A 10,633-nucleotide genomic window follows, 5' to 3' on the forward strand; every position below is an offset into this window, starting at 1 on the left:
AATTGTGGTGGGAGGAAAATAATATTCAGACTAACCCTTACAAACGCCTAGTATAACTTTCAATGCTCTCACTTGCCATTGTTGTTTGAATATTTGTATTTCATGTGGGGTGGAATGATTTCGAAAAAATGTATGTCAAGAATATAGGAGTAACTCTGAGTGAAAAACTGGCGCTTTAGCGATTTATAATGCATATCAGGTAATAAAGTACATCGTTTTATCACTATATCGACCAGAGTTATCAACTTTCCACTCCCTATTAAGGTTTCTCGTTGTATTCTGATAAGACAAGCAGTTGAATACATAAATACTTGTTGGCCACCTGGGGGATATAAAGTTGGTTGGCGTTAGAATCGTATGGCAATATCATGATGTTCCCAATAAGGAATTGGCCAATGACCTTGGTCTGTAATTACTGCGTCTGTGACGGGATAGCAATGATGTCACTTAAAATATTTATAACCCATCTATCACGTCCTGAATTGTTTACCTATCGACGCCTGGGTTGCTACAGGACGAAATCGATCATCCTTGCAACAACACTGTCTATGACTTTAGCAGTGTTCTGGTTAGTTTTCTTCGTTTATTCTGAAGGAAACTCTCAGATTTTCTTGCGCGTCCACACACACACAATGTTATTGATCCTTAGCTTATTATTTTTTTGCTTAGATCTATAGCGTTGTGATTTGCTTTTACTTCCATGTTGTATTCTTGCTTTTTATTGTATTTATTGTAGAGTTACTAAGTGCATGTTAGTGATTGTACATTACAATACAAAATAGAAGACATAATTTCTTTTAAACAACCTGTGTAAAATTGGATTTGCCGTCAAATTGTAAATTCAAATAAATAAGTAAAATAAAATAAAAATCTAGTTGATATGTTTAAAACTTGTCTCACTGTTATCTTATAGCATTCAAACTACAAAGTATAATAGAAGGCCTTCTTTGTACCGTTTCGCGCCCCTTTTTTGTTTATTGTGTTCCATTTTGTTTAAGTGCTCTTTGCTTGTTCTGTGGTTTATACTCTATGGTGCTTTGTCTCAGTGTCTGCCTGTTTTCCAAAGTCCTGTTACCTGTTTAGAGTTTGACTTTTTCTAGTCTAGTCGACAACTACTTATTTTCTGTTTAGTTTTTGGGTTTTGGTGAAGGGTTGGAATTAGAAATTTCTTTAAAAAATTACCTTAAACGTAAGTAAAATGCACTATTTATTACTTTTTAATAAATACCATTGTACGTTATTCTTTAAACTTAACCGATGTTATTAAAACTAGTCAATGGCCTTATTGCGCCATAAACATTGATCTCTTTCTCTACTTTCAGGTTATAGGCCTTGGATGCAATTCCTTTTGTTGCAATTATGTAGGTCTAACTTAGACAGGTTGTAGAAAGATATTTTCAAATAAGAAAGAAAAATAATCGGTTAGTGCAGTAGCTAGTGCACTAGTCTATGCATAAAACTCATAGCCAGGGACCTAGACTAAATTTAAAGCTGTAAAATGTCATTAGCTTCAATATAATCTTCCTTCTTAGGCTAAGCCCACATAGTTTGTCATGACTATCATCTAAGTTTTTCTGTTCACACCCTTACAAAAATTGCTAAGCAATACTTATAGGCTTGGGTAAAGTTTATAATTGAGTAAGTTAAAAAGAGCCTAAGTTATGTCTGCTATGTTCACCACAAATTTCTTAGCCTAACCCTTTGCACTCGAGAGTAAAATTTTTGGTCACTACCAAAAACTCGGGCCTCTATTGAACAAGTACTGGTGAAAACCTCGGAGCCCTTTTTATCAATTTTGTGAAGGTTTTGTTAAAAAGTTGTAACTTTTTTATTTTAGCAGATAGTTATAATTTTGGTATTGTTTTATTTATCATAAAATTCTATATTGTAAACAAATATACATTTGTAATTACCTTATTTTTAATACTTTTTTTCACTTATAAAAAAAAAACTTTACAAAAATGTTTACAAAAGGGGTAGGGTCCAATAAGCGGACCCGGTTTTTTATATCGAAGAATATAATCATCGATACCTAATATTCGCATATCGAATCATAGACTATCAATCGATATAAAAGTAATAACAATCATATGTTTTAAATTAAAATGTGAATTTAATGATGTAACAAATAATAAATGAACATAACCAAAATCAGGGAAACTCATAACTTTAACTAAATGAAACAGAACGAAAACGTTTTTACTAAAGTTGTGTCCACCATTACCTTCTTTTTTGCATCTGAAGACGACCATGTTAGCTCCTCTGACAGTTACATTTGTTACCTTTCCACAAATATCACATAATGGATTCTTAGGTACTAACCCAACATTCTGAAGCTATAAAAAACATGTTTTATCGTCTTTTAAAGCAATTTCGTGAAGCTTCCTAAGATTGACAGCCATTTTTAATACACAATGTTACTTATGTGAAATTTAAAATATTACCTTAATTGTATTATTTGAAAGTGTTTACAGCTGTTCATATAGAGTATTTGAGTTAATTGTTAAAAATAATTAATCAGTATCGATTGATTATATCGATGGTTATGATTAAGTAATATCGTTTACCAATTTCGATATAAAAACCGGGTCCGCTTATTGGACCCTACCCTACAAAAGTTAACTTTTAGCTGTTACAACTAAAAAAAATTGGGGTAGGGTACGATAAGCGGACCCGGTTTTTTATATCGAAATTGGCAAATGATATTACTTAATCATAACCATCGATACTGATTCATTATTTTTAACGATTAATTAAATAATCTATATCAAAAGCTGTAAACATTCAAATAATACTCTTAATGTCATATTTCAATTTTATATAAGTAACATTTGATTATTAAAAATGACAGTCAATTTTAGAAAACTACACGACATTGCTTTGAAAGATGATAAGACATGTTTTTCATGACTTCAATATGTTGGACTCGTGCGGAAAAAACCCATTATGTGAAATTTGTGGGAAAGAAACAACTGTAACTGTGAGAGGAACAAATATGGTCGTCTTCAGTTTTCTTAATTTTGGTTATAATAATTTGTTTGATCACTGTGAATATGAGATTCGTATTTTAATTCAAAACATATGATTATTATTGAGAACTATAGATACTTTATATCGATTGATAGTCTAGGATTTGAGATGCGAATATTAGGTATCGATGATTACATTCTCCAATATAAAAAATCGGGTCCGCATATCGTACCCTACCCAAAAATTGCATTGACATTATATAAACTATTATTAACTTATTTCTAGGTTCCTTACATAGGCCTAATTGTAAACATGCCCATAAAAGTTCATAAACTTACCTCTATAAACAAAAATGTTGTAGGTAGTTTTGTAATTTCCGACAATTTCCCCAAATAGTGAGTTATTTGTCAAATGATTGAATATTTACTTTTTATGCCCGTAATACAGGTACTTTGGGATTATACCGACCACACCAGTATGAAGAACACAAAAATATAAATTTATAGAAACAAATATGATAGAACGAAAAAACAACTCTAATTACAAAATTACGAACTTACAACGATTGTCAATGGGGTCAGATTCCGTTATATGCCCCCAACGCTTAAACCTTTTTCAATGAACTTAGAACGTTATAAAACGATGTAGTTGAGTAACAGAACTAACATTCCATCAATCAACAAGCATTTCCAGGTATTGTGATCGGTATTGTTGTCGCTGTTATCTTACCTTTCTCGAGAATCCCGATTACGGCAGGCCGCGCGGCATCACATGATTAAGTTATTTAAGTTTTTTGCACGGTACATAATTGCCTTTCCATTGCAATTCAATTTATATTTCTGATCAGGCCCTCTAAAATTTAATATTTTACTGATAGGTACTATCTCGAGGGATGTTTTTCTTTCGTTGACATCAGCGCAGGCTTCGGCAGGAGGCACTCACATTTTGGGTGGCGGAGTGTGATCAAGAATAAAAACAAGTTTTGTGTGTGTTTTTGGTACTTTAGAATTATACCGACCACACCCAGACATGAATCGTTATTTGACATTTTGCTTCTACTGATTACTAGATTAGCGTAGAACAATATTTCGTCAATATAAAACAGGAATTGTCTTATCGCAACCCCCTCCCCATCCTAAGACAGAGGTCAAAGTCGAGCGGTCTAGTAGATAACGTGATTGCAGTGTCTCGCCGCCTGTTCAGCTGATGCGTCGCTTTGTTGTACTTCCGTGTTTTACCCCTACATTTCTCCAAACACAAAAACAAACATTACCAAACAAAAACTAAACTCTTTTAAGTCCAAAATGTCCAGTTTGTGGTGAGGAAATAAAAACTAGAATTAAAGGTGGAAATCAATTAGTGCTTTATTGCTAGGAAAGTCGAAACAAACATGACATTACAAAAAAAACACATTTGTCGGATTTCTGACAAGGAATTGGGTGCAATAAAACTGTAAGGAAAGTCTAATGAACTAAAAACTTACACAGACACTTACTAAAGACATAGCGCAGTGTATCAACTCTCCTTCCCAAACTGTCTTATTCAGTGGCACAACTTTTTATCCCTGCATATCCCATGGTTTTTTTTAATATTGGAGAGAAAGTGCTGAAAAAATTGACTGTAATTTTGCAATTTTCCAAGAGATTCTTAAATGTTGAACAGTTTTTATTGCGATCTTAAGTATGTAATTTATGTATGTTATGTATTTGAGTATGTTAAGGCTACATTGGTCTGACCACTGTGGGTGCTGATGACATGCACTCATTGGGTAACAAATCAGAACTAAACTTGGCTGGAATTACGCAGTAGTGTATCAAAACTTTCCTATTGTTTACTAGCTGCAGTAGCAATTATTCAAAACAGTATTCTTGCTGCTTATATGAATCGGGGGTGGGACTCAGAAAACTAAATAAGAAAGAACGAGAAACCAAAATTGCTAAACTCATGAAAATAGACAGGTTATTTCCACCTAATATTGAAGGATAATTTGAGGTCTAATAATAATCTATTTCTAAAATGGAGTACATCTCCTTTCTAACCTCTGTTTAGTACTGCATCTGAAATCTGATGCTCTCACATACTTATTCTTGGAATCTCGAGTCCTTTTGAAGAGATCCGAAACAAGTCGGTAATCAACTATTGCAGCTGAACTCAACATTCACATTGAATCAATCGTTTTCACCGTAGAAAAAAAACCATTGTTTTTTTTTATAGATTGTACACTATTTCTTGAACTTAGACTACTGACAAGACCTCATCATGCTGAAAAATTAAAATTCCGTTGTTGTTAATATTGAGATCTAATTCTTTAAAATGTTGTATTCTTGTTTCAGACAATTCTGCAATGAAAGACAATACCACAGGTAGGAAACATAAGCGTGCAAGGAGTTTGTCCAACTCCTCCCATTTCACAATTAGTGACGACGATAATCCAAAACAGAGCAAAGAGGGGAAAAACTTAGAGGAAAGGTATAAACACAGAAAACACTACAAACACGGCCATAAGCACCATAGACAACAAAATTCTGATTCATCAGAAAATGAAGAAGTAAACCCAAAGTACAAGATTTCAGAAAAAAGGCACAAAGACAACGATTTGGTTCCAGAAGTAAGAGTGAAAGAAGAACCACAGAGTGAGGATGAAAGAGACCGAAAGTACAAAAACAGGCACAGCGAACAGTCAAGGTGAGTTAAAATAGCTTAAATATTATATTGTATCACATTGTTAAAGTACGAGGAGTAATATTGTCTAGAGTTTCCACAAAAGAACTCCATATATTACATGTCAACCCTCCATATGGCAGTCATTTAACTCATTATTGGCAGACCATTTTTAAAATTTAATTATTTGTTTTGTAATAGTAGATATTTAACAAGTTTCAAAAATAGAAATACATATTAATATATACGAGGGGGTACCCAAAAAAAAACCGGAATTATTTTATAAAAATTATATATTATCAAATTTTTTACAATACGACCTTATCTCCTTCAAAATAATCTCCATTACAACTAATACACTTGTCCCAACGGTATTTCCATTGATCAAAACATTTTTTGTAGTCATCTTTAGAAATGGCTGCAAGCTCGAGGTTTCGTTTTTTTCTTAACCTCTTCAACGCTGTCAAATCGTTGACCTTTCAAGCCTCTTTTCAAGTGTGGAAATAAAAAAAGTCGCATGGAGCGAGGTCAGGCGAGTAAGGTGCGTTGGGCAGCGGAATCATGCCGTTTTTGGCTAAAAACTGCCTAACTGAGATGGCTGTGTGTGCCAGTGCGTTGTCGTGGTGGAAGAACCAGTCTCCAGTCTGCCACAAATCGGGTCTTTTCTGGCGAACTTTTCGCTGAACCGAGCTCCAAGTTAACCCACTATTCTCTGATTGTTCCTCAATTGTCTGTCGACGGTCGGTGAGCACAAGTTCACGGATTTTCTCAACATTTTCGTCCGTTCGAGAGGTTGATGGACGTCCAGAACGAGGTTTGTCTTCAATCGACATGTCGCCTTTTTTAAATCGAGCGAAACCACTCGTACACCTGAGTTTTCCCCATAGCATCATCTTTGTAAGCTGTATTCAACATTAAAATAGTTTCTGCAGCATTTTTACCGAGTAAAAATCAAAATTTCACAGCTGCACGTTGTTCACTTAAACTTGCCATGACAAAAAACGAAACAAGAACAAAACAGGGTTAGCGAAAACAGTCACTACGAACGAACAGAATGCACTAGGACAACAGAACTGGAGTCACTGAGCTCGCAATGGGTTGCGCGACACACGCCTAGCGGCAGGAATGTGTACTACACGCTGCCGGCTGCCAGCAATACAATTCCGGTTTTTTTGGGTACCCCCTCGTATATCACGTGTATAATTTTTTGCCAGAAAGAAATGGAGAACTTTACTATGTTAAAATAAATTATTTTCATAGAAAAAAAGTTACAAGGGGAGGGAGCTATGCATTGAATGAAATTGCACTAATTTATAGAAAAATAAAAAATCAAAGATTGCCATTAGCTTGAGAAACGTGTATAGTTTCTAAAATTATAATGTATATTGCTTTATGCTGAATAATATGAAGGTTGCAAATAAAAATTTGGGTTTGGACTCTTTGGATTTGGAATATTTCCAATAAGTAATTATTTTCACATTTAAAAAGTTCTATTTTGCAGAAATAGTGGGAAAAATATTCCAACATATATGTTCCTTTTATTTTTAATGGAACTATGTAACATTTTATACATTAATTTCAGAATTAACGATGACTCATCTAGAGGAAATGGATCACGACATCATAGAGAAGACTCAAGAAGGAGAGCAAAGTAAGTTTATAGAGAAGATGAATCAATCGAGTTTAATTAACTTTTGTTTAGACATTTTACTGCATTAGAAAAACTAACCCTTTAGGTAATCTATTTTTTTGCCAATTAAGACAATTTTTTATCCACTACAAATTTTTAAGTGTCCTATCAAGATAATATTGGAAAGTGGTTTTAAAATTAAGTATTGGAATTACTAAGCTTATATGTTAATTCACTGTACATCAGATAGACGTAATATCATTTAAAAATAATTCATATGTATTTAAGATTAAAAATCAAGTCAATCAAAAAAAAGAGGGCTATTCCAAAAGTAACCACCCTTTGGTTATTAAAAAACCACCTAATCAGATAAACATTTGATTATACGAGGGGGTACCCAAAAAAAAACCGGAATTATTTTATAAAAATTATATATTATCAAATTTTTTACAATACGACCTTATCTCCTTCAAAATAATCTCCATTACAACTAATACACTTGTCCCAACGGTATTTCCATTGATAAAAACATTTTTTGTAGTCATCTTTAGAAATGGCTGCAAGCTCGAGCTTCGTTTTTTTCTTAACCTCTTCAACGCTGTCAAATCGTTGACCTTTCAAGCCTCTTTTCATGTGTGGAAATAAAAAAAAGTCGCATGGAGCGAGGTCAGGCGAGTAAGGTGCGTGGGGCAGCGGAACCATGCCGTTTTTTGCTAAAAACTGCCTAACTGAGATGGCTGTGTGTGCCGGTGCGTTGTCGTGGTGGAAGAACAAATTTGGCAGCAACCCTTTTCAGTCCTAAATCTTCTGTTAAAATTCGCTGAACCGAGCTCCAAGTTAACCCACTACTCTCTGATAGTTCCTCAATTGTCTGTCGACGGTCGGTGAGCACAAGTTCACGAATTTTCTCAACATTTTCGTCCGTTCAAGAGGTTGATGGACGTCCAGAACGAGGTTTGTCTTCAATCGACATGTCGCCATTTTTAAATCGAGCGAACCACTCGTAGACCTGAGTTTTCCCCATAGCATCATCTTTGTAAGCTGTATTCAACATTAAAATAGTTTCTGCAGCATTTTTACCAAGTAAAAAACAAAATTTCACAGCTGCACGTTGTTCACTTAAACTTGCCATGACAAAAAACGAAACAAGAACAAAACAGGGTTAGCGAAAACAGTCACTACGAACGAACAGAATGCACTAGGACAACGGAACTGGGGTCACTGAGCTCGCAATGGGTTGCACGACACACGCCTAGCGGCAGGAATGTGTACTACACGCTGCCGGCTGTCAGCAATACAATTCCGGTTTTTTTGGGTACCCCCTCGTATACATTTGAATACTACATATTTCCTCCATTTTTCTACATTATTGCCATTAGAACTGAATCACTTATCCTATCTTTTGATTGATTTAGAAAAATCTTCTTTGAAAAATTTTGCTGCCTGCGCCTTTAGGTAGCCTTGAGTTCATCATCATTTTAGAAATGCTAAGAATCAAGTTTGGAAATTTTTGGGAAATTATCTGAAAGCGTGGAGCGTGAAATAATGTCAATCTTCTCTAACAATTTCTTTGATCTTGAGCTTGAAGATTTGAAATATCAACCTTCTATAAATATTTCGTTGATCTCGTTAAGAGCTAGATGCCGACTGACCACTACTACAAGTGCTGTAAGCAAACTGCGGTTACTTTTGGAAGAGCCCTAGTATTTTGGGATTATTTACAAAAATCTCTTCTGATAATTATAGTACTCTAGGTCAAATACTGCATCTCCTAGTTTTAGTTCCATAAACTAAGAAGCTTTTTGAAGAAATAGTTAGTTTTTGGACTTGATGTCTGTGTTCCTGTCAAACAATTGTCAGTCTTCACTTGCATAGTGTCCCTTCCGTTTAAAATCCAAAATCACCATAGACAGATTGTACTGAATAACTATTCTATTCAAACGATGATATTGAAGTGACACTAAATTATAACATTTATTAAAAAACCAATTGTCAATAGTGTGTATATCACTAAAAACATGTGATTTCATCAAATAAAAGATAAAAATAATGTGAAATACTAATTTATGTAATTTGCCATGTTTCAAATTAAAAAGCAGCACTTATCAAGCCTAGAAGTCAACAAATTATTGGTATATTTAAATATTAGTGCGGTGGTACAGTGAGTAGCACATCATACAAAACAATGATGAACACGAGAAAAAATCAAATCATCAAAAGTCATTTATAAAATCAATGTCTCGGAATCTAGCTCTATTTGTTGATTCCAATAGCAGTCAAGTTGCCGCTTTTTAACTTAAAACCTTTTATTACTGATTAATAATTTTTTACGGTGTTACAGTAACTCGGAGCCAAGGGGAAATGATCGAAGTAAAAGAAGACCTGTTAGGGAAGAAGTTCTCAGCAATGATGTAGAACCAGAATGGGGTAAAAAAGAGGTGAAAAATGAGAAAAAAGAACCAGCAAAGAATAATGCCAAACCGGATTTTGGCTTGTCCGGCAAGCTAACCGAAGACGCCAACACGTTCAACGGAGTGGTGATCAAGTACAGCGAACCACCTGAGGCTAGAAGACCGAAGCGACGGTGGAGACTGTATCCGTTCAAAGGTGAGACATCACTGCCCATCCTGCACATCCACCGGCAGAGCGCCTACCTCATGGGCAGGGACCGTAAGGTGGCAGACATCCCCATCGACCACCCTTCCTGTTCCAAGCAGCACGCCGCCCTGCAGTACCGGCTGGTGCCCTTCACGCGAGCTGACGGTTCCTCGGGTCGCCAGATCAAACTGTACGTCATCGACTTGGAATCGGCTAATGGTACCTTTTTGAATAACAACAAAATTGATCCAAAGAAATATTATGAACTCAAAGAAAGAGATGTGATCAAATTCGGATTCAGCTCGAGGGATTACGTGTTGTTGCACGAACACAGTAAAGATTCCGAAAACGATGATGATGTTAACGATGAATAGTATAGTTCATTGTAAATATTCGGGGATGTATATGTATCTATTAAAATTAATATTTATTTTAAATCAAATGTTTTATTTTATATAATTTTGATGTATATAGAAACTTAAAATCTTTGTACTATATTTCTGAAATAATTATATAATTTGTACGTACAATGTAATTGAATAATGATTTTTCTTCCACAACTTCCTATCAAGGTTTAAACATTCATAGAAATGTTGAAACAACTTTAATTTTAGCCAGACTAGTTGACATATTTCTAAAAATTATTGTTTGGAAATGTTTTGTTACATAAAATAGACTAGACTAGACAGTATGTAACAATAACCAACTAGTCCAAAATCCTTTAAGAAACTCAAGATTAAAAGATTTAACCAATTTGTTATTTTGTTTATTATT

General features: G+C 34.5%; 1 protein-coding gene across 1 annotated transcript; it reads left to right on the top strand.

Moving 5' to 3' along the window:
• Positions 1–1,041: 1,041 nt before the first annotated feature.
• On the top strand, positions 1,042–10,389 carry LOC124370899 (smad nuclear-interacting protein 1-like). Its single transcript, XM_046829203.1, has 4 exons — positions 1,042–1,189; positions 5,304–5,655; positions 7,214–7,282; positions 9,603–10,389. Exons 2-4 carry the CDS (start codon positions 5,315–5,317, stop codon positions 10,231–10,233), a joined length of 1,041 nt encoding a protein of 346 aa, XP_046685159.1. The 5' UTR covers positions 1,042–1,189; positions 5,304–5,314; the 3' UTR covers positions 10,234–10,389.
• Positions 10,390–10,633: the final 244 nt, after the last annotated feature.

Source organism: Homalodisca vitripennis, unplaced genomic scaffold, assembly GCF_021130785.1.
Source record: "Homalodisca vitripennis isolate AUS2020 unplaced genomic scaffold, UT_GWSS_2.1 ScUCBcl_644;HRSCAF=3109, whole genome shotgun sequence".
NCBI lineage: Eukaryota > Metazoa > Arthropoda > Insecta > Hemiptera > Cicadellidae > Homalodisca > Homalodisca vitripennis.